General features: G+C 50.5%; 1 protein-coding gene across 1 annotated transcript in view; it reads right to left on the bottom strand.

Annotated features, from left to right (window-relative positions):
- IGFN1 (immunoglobulin like and fibronectin type III domain containing 1) overlaps nt 1-16255 on the bottom strand; it is a 41024-nt gene that overhangs the window by 3949 nt on the left and 20820 nt on the right. The window contains exons 12-23 of the mRNA XM_053997889.1: nt 15589-15861; nt 13207-13887; nt 9880-13131; nt 8538-8662; nt 7942-8083; nt 7176-7472; nt 6256-6555; nt 5210-5383; nt 4690-4818; nt 3956-4258; nt 1710-1798; nt 404-599 (exon numbers count right to left, since the gene is read on the bottom strand). Of these exons, the coding sequence (XP_053853864.1) occupies nt 404-599; nt 1710-1798; nt 3956-4258; nt 4690-4818; nt 5210-5383; nt 6256-6555; nt 7176-7472; nt 7942-8083; nt 8538-8662; nt 9880-13131; nt 13207-13887; nt 15589-15861 (5961 nt within the window). The remainder of the gene's footprint in view (nt 1-403; nt 600-1709; nt 1799-3955; nt 4259-4689; nt 4819-5209; nt 5384-6255; nt 6556-7175; nt 7473-7941; nt 8084-8537; nt 8663-9879; nt 13132-13206; nt 13888-15588; nt 15862-16255) is intronic.

Genomic DNA, 16255 nt, shown 5'->3' with positions numbered 1-16255 from the left:
CCCTTTAGGCACTGGAGGGGACTCTAAGATCTCCCCAGAGCCCCCTCTTTTCCAGGTGAACACCTCCAGCTCTCCCAGCCTGGCTCCAGAGCAAAGGGGCTTCAGTCCTTGGAGCATTTCTGTGGCCTTCCCTGGAATTGCTCCAGCAGCTCAAGATGCTTCTGTTGCTGGGCCCCCCTGGGGCTGGAGGCAGCTCTGCAGGTGGGGTGCCACCTGAGGGGGCAGAGGGGCAGAACCCTCCCCTCCCCTGCTGCCCATGCTGAGGGATCTGCCCAGGGCATGTCCAGCTCTCACCCACCAGCACCCCCAAGTGCTTCTCCCAGGGCTGCTCTCAGTCCCTTCGTGCCCCAGCCTGGATTGGCTGGGAGTTGCTGGTAGATCTGTATGGATGGCAGTGAGTTACCTGTAATTTGAACCTGGAAGCTGAAGGTTTCCCTTTTCCCCAGCCCATCCCCAAGCTCCACAGTGTAGGTGCCGCTGTCACTGAGCTCGGCTGCCCTGAGCAGCAGCTGGCTGCTCCCATCCTCGGTGCTCACGGCAGCCCGGCTGGGAAGGGGGAGCCCATCCTTTAACCAGGTCACCAGCGGCTCGGGAGATCCCTGGAAACAACAACGACTCACAGCCACTTGTTTCACCTCCAGACTGTGTCTTATAGCTTTAGTTTCATTCTCTTACCGCAAATATGCACCTCCACAACACAGTAATGTTTAGAAATACAGATCCACGATGGATCTGAGAGCCCTGATCTGTTCTACAGTTTCCTTACAATTTTTTTTTTTCCTTTTTGTCCTTTAGGGATGTAACTGCAGTGAAGTGTTCAGAACTGTGTCAAACAAGCTATGCCAGATCAAGGACAGATAACTCCAGGAGACAGTATTTTCTGCTTTTAAAAAAAGATCTGTTGGTTTTGGAAAGAAAAAACATTCTCTAAGTCTTTATTTCCATTGTGCCATCTTTGGTCTCTTCTCCCAGAGATTAAGAGAAAGGCCAGCAAACACACACACTTCATCACCCTCCTCTGGTATCCCAGACTTCACAGGATCATGGAATCATTTATGTCTGGAAAAGACCTCCAAGACCATTGAGTCCAACCCATGCCCTATCCCCACCTTAAAAGCACTTTACACTTTTTACACAAAAGGTGTTCCTTGGACACCTCCAAGGATGGGGACTCCAAACCTCCCTGGGCAGCCCCTTCCAAAGCCTGACCACGCTTCCCATGAGGAATAGCCTCATGGGAAGTGTTGTTCCAAGCTTACTCCAAAGCTCTGAGATTTCTGTCAGTGCCTGCCAAGTTCTCAAGTCACAGAGCTCAAGTTCTGCTGCTTGGTGAGATAAGCCCAGTGAAGGTGTTGCTGGAAATGGTGCCCCAAGGCCTTCTGAGGGAGTCACAGGGAAATCCCTGATTTGGGAAGTCTGACAGAGCAGTACCAGATGATGATAACATTGCTAAGGCTGGGTGGACAGCACTGAGCCTTGTCTGCAGAGGTTAAGGAATGACCACAATGTCATACAACACCAATGCCAAGACTGACAGCTCAATTCTGGTTTGTGTTTTCCTCACCCTGAAAGTCTACATAGCACAGGCAGGCCAAATTATTTTCCCAGTGGCTTGTAAACAAAATTCCATGACATAAAAACAGTGGCTCAGTTTTCCTGTCTGCTATAAAAACCAGGCAGGGAATTCCTCCAAAGCCCTGAATACCCACCTCAAAGGGAATCTTCACCCGGATGGGATTCCCTGCTTTTATAACCAGGAAGCTTTTCACTGTGTCATCTATCAGTAACCTGGGAGAGACTGGAAGAGACAAAGATTATTCCCAAAAGGTGAATGTTGGTGCAGTCACTGGTGACAATCAGTGTTCCACCCCCTGGTGCCTCTCCCAGCTGGGTGAGGCTGGTGAGGGACTCACAGTGGGAAAAATCTCCCTGGTTCAGTCCCAGACTTTACACCCCTCAAATTTCATTACTATTTATTTATCACCATGACTGAACAAGGAAAAATGATGTAAAAATACATTCACAACAATCTCTGTATTCATGTGATGTCTCAGTCACAAAGAAATTGGCTCTTTGCCACACTTTATCCCATCACAGGGATCATCTTTTCTCTTTAAATAGTGCCTGGAAAAAGGAAATTCCAATGGAAACTTATAAAATATATATGCAGTACAGAGCACAGGACATCCACAGGAAAGCTGCCAGACTTTATCTAAAATAGTATTTTTTAGCATTTAAAATATTTTCCCTTTTCATTCATATACTGCAGCAGTTAGTATTTATCTAAGAATACCAAATACAGTAATGCTAAATTGCATTTAGTGTTTCCAGTATAGAACTGAACACCTGCTTTATATGGATTTATTTGATTTTATTTATTTTAGGTTTTTTATTGATAAATGGGGTCTCCAGGCATATGCCAAAGTAGACTTTTTCACTTAGGATCCAAGTTTAGGAAGCTGAACCCGTCACAGAATTATCTCCTATGTCTGTAATTCTGCAATGTTCCAAAGAGCAGGGAAAAAACACAGCTGCAGATTGTAATTAAAGATGGAAAAGTGAAAGTGGTGAAAACTTTCAAGCTAAACAATTAAAAAGTAAACTAAAGTATCCAAAACCAGCATTAAACATATGATTTAAGAGAACTAAACAAAAATTTAATTTCAGAAGATTGTCTAAAAAATTGAGTGAAAACTCTATGTTTCCCGTGGAAGGGTGCAAGCAGGGTTCTGTCTGGTGACTGTGGTGTGGGCACAGGGGGCAAAATGTAAGTCCAAGGAGAAAATGGAGTTCTGAGGGTTGTTTTATCCAAAGGAGTCTCTAAATGAGCTGAGCACTGTGCACTGCATATCTAATATCGGTTAATATTGAGACTGCCCTGCCGAGGTGAGCAGACAGCCCCGAGGTGAGCAGGAGCAGCGCTGCCCTGTGCGAGGCCGGGCCTGGGGGCAGCTCCTCCCGGTATCCCACAGCCCGGCCGAGCCTGCTCCCGGAGAGCGCCCCGTTCCAGGGGACAGAGCCCGGGGGAGAGCGCCCCGTTCCCGGGGACAGAGCCCGGGGGAGAGCGCCCCGTTCCCGGGGACAGAGCCCCGGGCAGAGTGCCCCGTTCCCGGGGACAGAGCCCGGGGGAGAGCGCCCCGTTCCAGGGGACAGAGCCCGGGGGAGAGCGCCCCGTTCCAGGGGACAGAGCCCGGGGGAGAGCGCCCCGTTCCCGGGGACAGAGCCCCGGGCAGAGTGCCCCGTTCCAGGGGACAGAGCCCGGGGGAGAGCGCCCCGTTCCCGGGGACAGAGCCCCGGGCAGAGTGCCCCGTTCCCGGGGACAGAGCCCCGGGCAGAGTGCCCCGTTCCCGGGGACAGAGCCCGGGGGAGAGCGCCTCGTTCCAGGGGAGAGTGCCCCAGGGAGAGCGCCCCGTTCCCGGGGACAGAGCCCCGGGCAGAGTGCCCCGTTCCCGGGGACAGAGCCCGGGGGAGAGCACCCCGTTCCAGGGGACAGAGCCCGGGGGAGAGTGCCCCGTTCCAGGGGACAGAGCCCCGGGCAGAGTGCCCCGTTCCAGGGGACAGAGCCCCGGGCAGAGTGCCCCGTTCCAGGGGACAGAGCCCCGGGCAGAGTGCCCCGTTCCAGGGGACAGAGCCCCGGGCAGAGTGCCCCGTTCCAGGGGACAGAGCCCCGGGGAGAGTGCCCCGTTCCAGGGGAGAGTGCCCCAGGGAGAGTGCCCCGTTCCCGGAGACAGAGCCCCGGGCAGAGTGCCCCGTTCCAGGGGACAGAGCCCCGGGGAGAGTGCCCCGTTCCAGGGGAGAGTGCCCCAGGGAGAGTGCCCCGTTCCCGGAGACAGAGCCCCGGGCAGAGTGCCCCGTTCCAGGGGACAGAGCCCCGGGAAGAGTGCCGCGTTCCAGGGCAGAGTGCCCCGTTCCAGGGGAGAGCGCCCCGTTCTCGGGGGAGTGCCTCCTGACTCACCCAGGGCAGCAGAAGCTCCAGCACACGCCTCGAGCTCCGAGGCCTCCCCGGGGCCGCCGTCGCCGAGGGCCCTGACGCGCAGGAACAGCTTCTCCCGGGCCTGCAGGCCCTGCACCCTGCACGAGGTGCTCTCTGCAGGGAGGGTGAAGCACTTGGTCCAGCTGAGGCTGTTACAGGGCCTCATCTCCACCTCATAGCCTTTTACATCATTCCCGTCTTGTACTTCAGGTTTGTTCCACGTCAAGGTGACGCTGGTGCTGTCACTGCTGCTCACTTTAAGGTCCTGCACTTGGCCTGGAGATTCTGGACGGAGAAGTTTTATTTAAACTATTTTTCTAGGATTTCTCTTCCCTCTTCAGTCACTGCCTGAGATTCCCCAACATTCTTGCTGTGCACTGGATTTCTACTGTGCTGTCTTGCCCCACCTTGTCCCAGTTCTTCAGAGCTGGATCTGGGCCCTTGCTCCTTCCAGCCCTGCAGTAAATCCACAACATTCCAGAACACTCTGTGGCCCTCCTGAGTGTTCCTCCACACTGCACATTACCCCACACTGGGATCTGCCGAATCTTGACTTGGACATCCTACAGGAAATCCTTCCATTCCTTCCTCCAGCTGATTCTCAGCCATGAAACATTCCCCAATTACTGATCCTTGTCTCCACACACTTTTACAGAGGATTTAAAAACATCTCTCCACGAATACCCTGAAAGCAGAGCACAGGGCAGGGCACTTACTGGTGGGGTCCCGGGCAAAGGCAGGCTCTGAGGGGTCACTGGGCTGTCCTGTGCCAGCAGCATTGACAGCTGCCACACGGAACTCATACTGCACACCCTTCTTGAGGCTGGTCACCTTCAGTTTCTTGTCTGAGGAGAGAGGAGAGAGGAGAGGAAAGGAGAGGTATTGCCTCAGAGGAGCTGTTTCCCATGAGGAAAGGTGACACAACAAAGCTGTGCCTTACTTCATGCAGAATTATGGACTGAAAAACTCTCAGGAGACATAAAAGCTGTCACTGATTACCCTGCCATTCCCTAGCCAAGTGCATGTGATCTTATGGGATGTGTTCATTGTATTCCTTTCAAAATCAAACAGCCCTTGAATCACAGAATCCCAGAATCATTTAGTTGGTAAAGACATCCAAAGTCACCCATCACCACCTTGATACAAAAGGTGTAAGATCCTAAGCAGTTCCTAAACCCAGCTGACATTTTTGCCTTTTCAAATCCACCAGGCTGTTCCAGGAGTCAGAACACCCACCTTTGACAGGCACATTGGTGACTGGCAGCCAGGTCACAGTGCCCTTCTTGCGTTTCTGAACAATGTATCCCATAATTTGGGAAGTGCCGGTTTTACAAGGAGCTTTCCAGGATATGGTGATGGTGTCTCTGCTGGCACTGATGATCTCAGGAGGATCGGGGGCACCAGGGGAAGCTACAAAGAGATGAGGACTTCATTATCAGCAGGTATGTTTTTATGGCAAGATAAACTGGTGTTGTGTGTAATTTCTTCTTCCAGATTCCCCCAGGTATTCCTATGGATGTGCTTTGAAAACCTGGCTGAGACCTGAAGCTGTGGATCCTGTTCCCCACACAAACTGGATCCAGCATGGACCCTGTTCCTGAGTTTGGATTTCACAAAAGACCTGCTGTCATCAGGACTGACAATTCCTCTGCCAGTGGGGTGTGTCATTCCTACATATAAACATTCAGCATCATTCTTGCTTTCAACAACAGGAACTGGTAACAAAATGGATTTTCTTTGCCCTCTGCTAAAGTGTTCAAGATACAGAATCATGGGAATGAGAATGGAGAAAGAAGATAATTAGGACTGAACATTGCTCTCTCTAGTATTGCATCTGTGCTCATGGCAAACCTGTTCTAGTATTTAAACTCCTTGAAGGACAAAACCAATATTCAGTTGTTTGGAGATCAGGGGAAGGCAGTGGTCATGCTGAGAAGGGCTGCACATATAAGTTCTTTTGCCTGTGGAGTTAAGAAAAGGCCTCACATATTCCATTTGCAGCCACACTGGGAAAAATTTCCTTTGATCTTGATGCATTTTGCATTTCCCCCATGAAACTTCCTTTCCAATCCAAAATGGAGCATGACCAAGGAGTAATTACATCTCAGCATCGGCAGAGTGTACAACAAACTGCTGTTCTTGCTGGGCAACTTCCACAGCTTTGTGTGAAGACTGAAGTTGAGATCTGTAGCAACATCCACAATGCAGTGAGTTTCCTCTGATGTCATCTTTGATAATGAATTTCCTAATTTGAATTATGAATTATGAGAAGTTCTCCTCACCTTTACCAGCAGCCTTCACTTCCCCTGACTCCAGCGCATCGCTCACTCCCTCGGCATTCATGGCTCTCACCCTGAAGTAGTAGCTCATCTCTTCCTCCACTTTGCTCATGGTGAAGCTGGTGCAGCTCCTGGGGGTTTCTCCCAGTGTCTCCCAGTCGTTCCTGCCCACCTGCTGCCTCTCCACGAGGTACCTTTGTATTGGTTTGCCCCCATCATCCTTTGGGGGCTTCCACTGGATTGTGATGTTGTTGGCGGAGCTTTCTACAATTTTGATGGGTCCTGCTGGAGGCTGTGGCTTGTCTGGAAAGATGAACAGAGACACAGCCAGCTCCAGACCCAGACCTGCTCCTGGGTTTGGAGCAGACACTGTCCCTTGCTCACCAGCTGGGAGACTGTTCCTGATGAAATGCAGGCACAGTTGTAGGGTGAGGGCTGGGCATGTGTATTGCCTCTTCCAAACTTGTACTCTTCTAACTTTTTATGGAGAAGATGGAAAGCCAGGCCCTTGCTCTCCCTGGGTCAATAGTTCTCATAAGCATTGCACCAGTTCAGCTTGCTAATACAGACAAACTTCATTTCTGGTCTCCCAAAAAAGCCGACATTTATGGGAGGGCTGAATTGGACCTTGATATCCTATTTCAGATTTGCACGTTATGTACATTCACATCTCCCACAGTGTCTGAACATGCAAAACTCAGCTGCTTAGGCCATGAAAAACCAAACTAGGTTTGTGTTCCCTTGTACTAAAGGGCATGAAGCATGTTCAGCAATCTTTCCTTGTACCCTGATTTCGGGGCAATATCCAGAGTCTTGCTCCTCTCGAAATACCCAGTCACTCCAAATAAGGTTGTCACCAGTGTCAATGGATTCCCTGGCTAAGCTTTACAGTGAAAGCCACAGTGAATGTTACAGGATCTTACCTATCACCATGAGCTTTAGGTTGATCTCCAGGACACCACTGTCGTTCTTGAGCCTGACTTTGTAATCCCCACAGTCCCTCCTGTCGCAGCTGGAGATGGACAGCGTGGTGCAGGTGTCTGTCTTGTCCACACGGATCCTGGTGTCATCCCCCAGCTCCATCCTGTCCTTCAGCCACGCCGCCCTGATGGGCCCCCGACCCTCGAATGGGATCCGCAGCTTCACCCCCTCCCCAGCCTTGGCCACTGTGGGGACACTGGTCAAGTTCTTGAGGAGAACTTTGTCCACCTGGGGAGGATCTAAGCAGGTGATACAAGGTCATTAAAAAACACAATTCAAGGAGGATAAGTCTCACCTTGGAGGGAAGGTATCCCCTCCTGGTGCTGCCAGCAATGCTTAGAAGCTCACAACACTTGGATCCAAACCTTTAGTTATACTTTGCTACAGGATAATTATCACAAAATTTTGTGGTATCACACTGTCCTTTCACTAAAGAAAATTTCTCCTAGGCAACAAACTAAACACAAGAATGAAGAGTCTGCCCTGATAAAGTGTTTTGTGCACTGCAAAAATATTTGAGTTGCTGGCAGAAGGGTCACTAGTTAAATTTGCAAATGCAAAATGAACCAACCCGTACAAAAACCATTTCCCATTTATCTTGTAATTCTTTATAATAAATGTATCTCAATAACCAATAACATGTCTCTGAGTAAATATATTACATTTGAAGCCCATCTCATGCTGCCTTGGTGGTTTGAGTAGACTCACCTTCAACAAAAATTGAAGCTTCAGTTTTTACATCTCCACCTTCAAACCTGTATTTCCCAGCATGAATATCTTCAGCCTTGTTAATGATCAGTTTGTGGACAAGACCTTTCTTTTCAAAGACAACTCCATCCATGCTTGTTAACTACAAAGTAAATGACAGAGACCTATCCTTAAAAAAAAAAAAAAAAAAAAAAAAAAAAAAAAAAAAAAAAAAGGAAAAAATGCAATCCAAACTAAAACTGGGCAGACTACAATTTGAAAGGCAGTTGAAAAGACTTACGAATGTCATGCGTATTTAATGACAACATTCTGGTATTCTGTTGCCCAGAGAAGCTGTGGCTGCCCCATCCCTGAAAGTGTCCAAGGCCAGGTTGGATGAGGCTTGGGTCTAGTGGAAGGTGTCTCTGCTCAGGGAAGGGGGTGGACTGGATGATCCGTAAGGTCCCTTCCAACCCAAACCACTTTGGGGTTCTGAGAACCCTTCCAGGGTCCCACTGGACTGCAGGTGACTGTCAGGGGGAAGGATACCTTGACACCACCCTTAGGAAGTAGAGCCAGAGAGCAGAGCATTGCTGCCCAAAGCTCAAGGAACCCACCTTTAGGCCATCCTTAAACCAGGTTCCTGTCACATTGTCCTTGCTGACAGTGCAGGACAGCTCAGCTGGGTCCCCCTTCAGCACTCGCACGGTCGCCAGCTGCTTGTTGAGGTAACAGCGTGGGACTGAACAGGCACAAAGGAAGGGAAAAGGCTAAATCTGTGCTACAGAGAGACACCTAGAGCTGAAAATGCATGTGCACGTGAGGTAAAAAGAGCTTTTAAAAAAATGTCCTCTGGTCAGGTGAGGCTTTTGTGCCACGTCGCTGTGGGCCAGCTGGGTACACTCAGTGCCTGAGGTCCATCCCAACATCAGCTATATCTGAACATCACCTCATGGGCAATGGATTCACCACAAATCATATTATCCAGCTATGGATTTGCTAGTTTATGTCTATGCTAATTGTCTTGGCTCCCTCTACAGCCAGTGGAAAAAAACAGGCTGCTCCAGGGTGTGGATATACTGCTTCATCCTCCTCTTCCTCTGCACTGACCACACATGGGGCTGCCCAACACATCCCCCTAAACAGCCCCAGGCACAGTGTTCTCCACCCTTGTATTCTTCTTTCTCTTCCCAAGTTCTTCTCCATTACTATCATCATTTCCTCTCTAATATATACCCCACTCCTTCCCCTTGAACCCCAATTTTGGTGATTTTACTTCCTTGTTTATATTTATGGTTTAGCAATGATAATTCCTAACTTGTGAACCATCCCATTAGGTCAATATTCCACTCTGATTATACACCTGAAATTTCTCATTCCTACATTTTTCACATCATCATCTTGCTGGTGGAGCTACAGGTCTTACTCAAATGGCTGCAAACACATTACTACCCTCTTATTCTGTGCAACACCTTATTATTCCTGATGTTACAAGAGAAAAGAGCTCTTGACATTATATAATTCCATATAAGCAGGCACAGAATTGTTCCTAGAACTTGGAAAACACAGTTCTTTACAGTAGGTCTTTGAAAAACAAAGTGAAACCTTTAGTTTTGACTTGGAACAGTATCAAAGAAACATGATATTCCTTGAAACTTTATGGAAACTGGTATGTTTGTGAACTGGTCTGTTCCATGATATGTGAAACACAAATGAAGAGATGAGACCTGGTTTAGATCATTTAGACAAAGAAAATAATTTAGACCTTTAAGGCAGTTTGATCAGAGCACACTGTGTAAGATCAAACAGCCAATCAGTGGGAGAATTAGGAACAGATCATGGGACAACCAAATTTCTATAGAGTTGTGTTTATCTAAATCATAAGATCCAATTTCTTTCCAGGATTAGGAATGTGAGTATCAAAATACAAAGACCAGGAGTCATCAGTTAACCACGTACCTTTGAGATCATCCAGGACACTCCGTCTCTTTTGTGCTGTGCTTTCTGTGTTCAGGGAATCATTTGCTTTAAGATCCATGTCAGGTTCCTGGTTTCTCTGGTTTGCTGAAGGAGGTCCACCAAAAGGACCTGACATCTGGCCATAACTCAGTGGACCTTGACCAAACCCTCCTGAACTACTCCCATCAACAGATCTGTCATGGGATTTACTCCCTGCCTCTCCAAAGGCAGAATTTGTGCCATAGAGAGAGCCCAACTGTCTGAAATCTCTGCCCTCTCCCCTGGCTCCTCCTGGACCAGGCAGGGACCCTCTGTCACCAGCTGAACCTTTGTTCCCTGGCCCTCTGACATCACTGGCAGTGCCCTTTCCAGTTTCACCTCTCGAAGATCTGCCAAGATGTGCGTTCAGCCCATATTCACCACCTGGTCCACCAGCAGCTCCCACACCTCCTTTACCATGGACTGAATCCCATTCATCCCCTCCCAACCTCCCAACTCCACCTGCACCAGCTGTGGCTACAGCTGACCCTCTGTCCTCACAATAAGGAGACCCTGCACCCCACAGTGCAGAGCCCTCCCTGGAAAAGCCCTCTCCTCCTGCTCCACCTGCATATCCCAGAGCTCTGCTCAGTGCGGCATCTGTGCCATGGCCAGATCCCATTGCTTCCTCACCTCCAAGAGAAAAATGAGCAGCTCCTGCCACCGCCCCAGCTAGGAGACCATCCTTTCCATAGGGACCCCCAACTCCCCCTGCACCACCAACACCAGCACCTGCTTCAACTGGGAGACCATCCTTTCCATAGGGACCCCCAACTCCCCCTGCACCACCAACACCAGCACCTGCTCCAGCTGGGAGACCATCCTTTCCATAGGGACCCCCAACTCCCACTGCACCACCAACACCAGCACCTGCTCCAACTGGGAGACCATCCTTTCCATAGGGACCCCCAACTCCCCCTGCACCACCAACACCAGCTCCAATTGGGACACCATCCTTTCCATAGGGACACTCAACACCCCCTACACCACCAACACCAGCTCCAACTGGGAGACCATCCTTTCCATAGGGACCCCCAACTCCCCCTGCACCACCAACACCAGCACCTGCTCCAGCTGGGACACCATCCTTTCCATAGGGACCCCCAACTCCCCCTGCACCACCAACACCTGCACCAACTGGGAGACCATCCTTTCCATAGGGACCCCCAACTCCCACTGCACCACCAACACCAGCACCTGCTCCAGCTGGGAGACCATCCTTTCCATAGGGACCCCCAACTCCCCCTGCACCACCAACACCAGCACCTGCTCCAGCTGGGACACCATCCTTTCCATAGGGACCCCCAACTCCCACTGCACCACCAACACCAGCTCCAACTGGGACACCATTCTCTCCATAGGGACCTCCAACTCCCCCTGCATCACCAACACCTGCTCCAGCTGGGACACCATCCTTTCCATAGGGAGCTCCAGTTCCTCTGGCACTCACAGAATCAGCACCACCACCACCTGTTCCAAGTGGCTGACCATCTGGACCATACAAAGCCTCTCCTGCACCACTAACACCAGCTCCAGCTGGGAGACCATCCTTTCCATAGGGAGACCCAAATGCCCCTGCACCAGCCCCACCAGCACCTGCTCCAACTGGGACACCATCCATCCCATAGGAACCCCCAACTCCCCCTGCACCACTAACACCAGCACCTGCTCCAGCTGGGAGACCATCCTTTCCATAGGGAGCTCCAGGTCTCCCTGCACCACCAACACCAAAACCAGCTCCAGCTGGGAGACCATCCTTTCCATAGGGAGATCCAAGTCCCCCTGCACCAACACCACCATCAACACCTGCTCCAATTGGCAGACCATCCTTTCCATAGGGAACTCCAGCTCCCCCTTCACCACCAGCCCTACCAGCACCTACTCCAACTGGGAGACCATCCTTTCCATGGGAACCCCCAACTCCCACTGCACCACCAACACCAGCACCTGCTCCAGCTGGGAGACCATCCTTTCCATAGGGACCCCCAACTCCCCCTGCACCACCAACACCAGCACCTGCTCCAGCTGGGAGACCATCCTTTCCATAGGGACCCCCAACTCCCACTGCACCACCAACACCAGCACCTGTTCCAGCTGGGACACCATCCTTTCCATAGGGAGCTCCAATTCCCCTGGCACTTGCAGAACCAGCACCACCAACACCTGCTCCAAGTGGCCGACCATCTGGACCATACAAAGCCTCTCCAGATTCTCCTGCACCAGCTCCACCAGCTCCAGCTGGGAGGCCTTCTTTTCCATAGGGAGATCCAAGTCCCCCTGTACCACCAGACCCACCAATACCTGCTCCAAGTGGCCGACCATCTGGACCATACAAAGTCTCTCCAAGTCCTCCTAGACCAGCTCCACCAGCTCCAGCTGGGAGACCATCCTTCCCATAGGGAGATCCAAATCCCCCTGCACCAGAACCACCCCCACCAGCACCAACACCAGCTCTAAGTGGCCGACCGTCATACAAAGCCTCCCCAAATCCTCCTGCACCACCAGCACCTGCTCCAGCTGGGAGACCATCCTTTCCATAGGGAGCTCCAAATCCCCCTACACCAGCTACACCAACTCCACCAACATCAGCTCCAACTGGGAGACCATCCTTTCCATAGGGAGCTCCAAACCCCACTGCACCAGCACCACCACCAACACCTGCTCCAAGTGGCCGACCATCTGGACCATACAAAGCCTCTCCAAATCCTGCACCAGCTCCACCAGCCCCAGCTGGGAGACCATCCTTTCCATAGAGATATCCATGTTCCCCTGCACCACCAGCCCCACCAGAACCTGCTCCAATTGGAAGACCATCTTTCCCATAGGGAGCTCCAAGTCCCCCTGCACCAACACCACCAAAACCACCCCCAGCTGGGAGACCATCCTTTCCATAGGGAGACCCAAATCCCCCTGCACCAGCTCCACCAGCACCACCAGCCAGTCCCAGTGCCTGACCATCTGGACCATACAAAGCCTCCATTTCTCCTATGGAATTGCCACCTGTACCAGATGTAGCCCCATCTCCACCTGGAAGGCCTCCTGGCCCATACAATGAGCCAGATCTTCCTGTCTGCCCTAACTGACCACTGGCATGAGGTGTCAGGCCAGCCTTGCCATAGGGAGTCCCTGTTTGTCCCTCTCTGTTTATACCTGCTCCATTCATATCACCCACAGTGGCATGCCCATCCTTGCCATGGTGGAATCTCATTCCTCCTGCCATTCCAGCACCTGCATCATTCCTCCCAGCTCTAGTTCCTGGACCAGTCCTGCTGAACAGATCACCCACACTGGCTCCCACTCCAGCTGAATCAGGATCAAGCCCATCTGGCACAAAACTTCCACCACTGAACCTCCCAGCACCCCCAAAACCCGCTCTGTAACTGGCATCACCTAAATTCCCATCCTTGTCATGCTGAGAGCCCAAACCTTCTCCATCATCCATGTCAATGTTAGCAGCACCCAGCAAACCTTCACCTCTGCCATCCACAGAATTCCATTCACCTGCCCCTCCTACTGCACCACCAGGACCTGCTCTGCCTGACACAGAGTCCATGCCATGGACAGCCTTTAACCCACTTCTGCCCCCGAAGCCTTTTAGTCCAAAGATGCTGCCGTCATTGGCTGCCGAGTCTCCAACTAGACCTGCTCCAGAAAACTGCCCAGACCCCATCTCTCCATTCATGTGGGTTTTGCGTAGCCCTTCTTTTCCCAAAAATCTTTGGCTTCCATCATCAGAATCAATGGAGTGTCCTTGGCCCCTGCCTTGACTGCTGCCTTGACCTGTTCTGTACCAGCCACTTTTCTCCACACCAGAGGATGTGGAAAAGGAAGGACGATCTTCAGCAGCAGCTTGTTCTTGGCGACGAAGCTTCCTCGCCCTTTCATTGTCTGCCATTGTTTCTTTCAGCCACTCAGATGTCTCCCTTCCAATCTTTTCTCCTTCATCCTGTCTCCTCTTTCCTTTGGCATCTGAAGTTGCAGTTTCATGGCAGCAGATTTGCAATTTACAGAAAAAGAAGGGAACAAAATAACAGAAAATCAATAGGACATGCACTGCATCAACAACCAAAGAAAATGTGTTAGCACTTTTTGAATTTCATTTTAGGACACACACACAATACATTTAAATAAATCTAAAATAATTTCAAATCCCGAATTTTCAATGCCATATTCAGACAATGAAATGTTAGTTAAAGACAATTATTTTTCGTTAAAATGCATTGTTTTTTAATGGAAACATGCTCCTTATAACAAACAAACAAACAAACCAAAAATAACAGAAAAAGAAACTTCCAGCATGGCAGATCTGATTTAGAGGGGCTGAGATTGTATGTGGGATTCATTAATTCCATCTGCCTTCACCCTCCAGCTATGGAGGAGTTACAGAATATTCCATGCACAGAGGAACCATCAGTTCCCACCCTGGAATTGGGATTTCACTGCTCTGGAGGCAGCTTGCACATCTGGATAATGGCTGGTTTAGGGATGCCCAACCTGAGGACTAAAGCTTTCAGATCTGTGAATAGCTTAGGATTAATCTGAAATTCAGGCTGTTCTGAGAGCAGGTCACTCACTGCTTTGGTTCTAGGTCAGATATAATTTATCAGAGCTCACAGCTCACTGAAATCCATGGGAAGTTTCTTTGTTTCAGAAACCTACATTGCTTTGGAGAGGCCTTTGTGAGAGAGACCCCTCCTGCTGCTGCAGGAGGATCCCAGAGTCAAAGGGAACCAAAGGAACCACCTTTCATAAGCAAACAAATATAAGCCAGGTGATTATCAATGTGCCTGCACTGTGTTCCCACCTTCCCAGCTTCCTCTGAGCTCCTTCCAGCATGTTTAACTCTAACTGGAAATGAAAAATATTATCTAGCAAGAAGAATGGCATTGATAGTGTAGAACTGAGAGTATCAAAAGCTCCCTGAGCCTCTGCCTGCTGCAACTGTGATCACTGGGACCGCTTCCTCAAAAACATGTGGGTAGATAGGGAGCATTTTTCCAATAACTGATGGAGAATGTGCTACTTCATCATAGCTGTAGAGCAAACAAGCCAATAGGATTTGTCAGGACTAATTAAAAGGGGAAAAGTTGGTCTAATTTGAAGAGGAAAGAGGATCTAACCAGACCTTCATTTTTCCAAACAGGATTTAGAATCATGGAATCACAAAATGGTTTGGATGGGAAGGGACCTTAAGACTCATCTCATTCTAACCCTGCCATGTGCAGGAACACCTTCCACTATCCCAGGTTGCTCCAAACCCTGTCCAGCCTGGCCTCAGACACTTCCAGGGATGGAGCAGCCACAACCTCTCTGGGCAACCTAGGCCAGGGCCTTCCCACCCACACAGCCAAGAATTCCTTCCCAGTATCCCATCCAACCCTGCCCTCTGGCAGTGGGAAGCCATTTCACCTTGTCCTGTCCCTCCATCCCTTTCCCAAAGTCCCTCTGCAGTTCTCCTGGAGGCCTTTAGGTACTGGAAAGGGCTCCAAGCTCTCCCTGGACTCTCGTCTTCTCCACACTGAACACCCCCAGTTTTCTCAGCCATAATTTTGGAATTAGAGGCTCAGCAATGCATTTCCCAGCACAGCAACATCTCCCTCAGCCATCAGGCAGTGAGAAGAATGTTTTGTGCCAGCACACCATGGGAACAACCCGCTGCCAACCACTCACACTCCACGAGGAGCCAGGCGCTGGAGGAGCCCTGTCCCGCGTCGAGCGTGTACAGGCCGCTGTCCGAGGGCCCCACGTTCCTGACAATCAGCTTGTGGGTCAGGCCATCAGGTGTCACAGAGATCTGGTGCTTGTCACTGGCCTGGAGAGGGTGGCTTTTGTGCAGCCACAGGGGTTGGTGGCAGGGCATGCACAGCACACACTGGAACTCGGCGTCCCCGGCCTCGGCACAGCGCACGTCGGAGAGCGGCTGCCGGAACCGCGCCGGGATGGCTGCAGGGAAACCGAGAGCTATGGGAAGGAAGCGGCTGGTTCTGTTCTCCGAGTAAAATTGCTACAGCTGAAGGAGGAAAGAACAGGAAGTTGTGGTGCCTCTGAGCATTGGGTTACTGAGAAAAAGGAAAAACTCAGATGTGCTTCTGTGCCCAGTTCTGCAGAAAGCAGAAAAGTAGATTTTTCTCTTTATTATCTTCTGAGACATTTGTACCTCACAGCACTGATGTGTTGCCAGTCTGTAGCCAGTGATGTGTTCCTGCAGTACAATACTTGGATTGAGTTTGTTGTTACTATTCTGAGGTCACAGAAGCAAACTGTAATATGGAGTAGGTTAAGGAGTGTGCTCACTGCCACCCACAGCCAGACTGGTACTTGAGGTTAGGCCTGCTCC

This window comes from Vidua macroura, chromosome 24 (genome assembly GCF_024509145.1).
Source record: "Vidua macroura isolate BioBank_ID:100142 chromosome 24, ASM2450914v1, whole genome shotgun sequence".
Lineage (NCBI taxonomy): Eukaryota > Metazoa > Chordata > Aves > Passeriformes > Viduidae > Vidua > Vidua macroura.
This window is presented reverse-complemented; position numbering and strand designations above follow the sequence as displayed.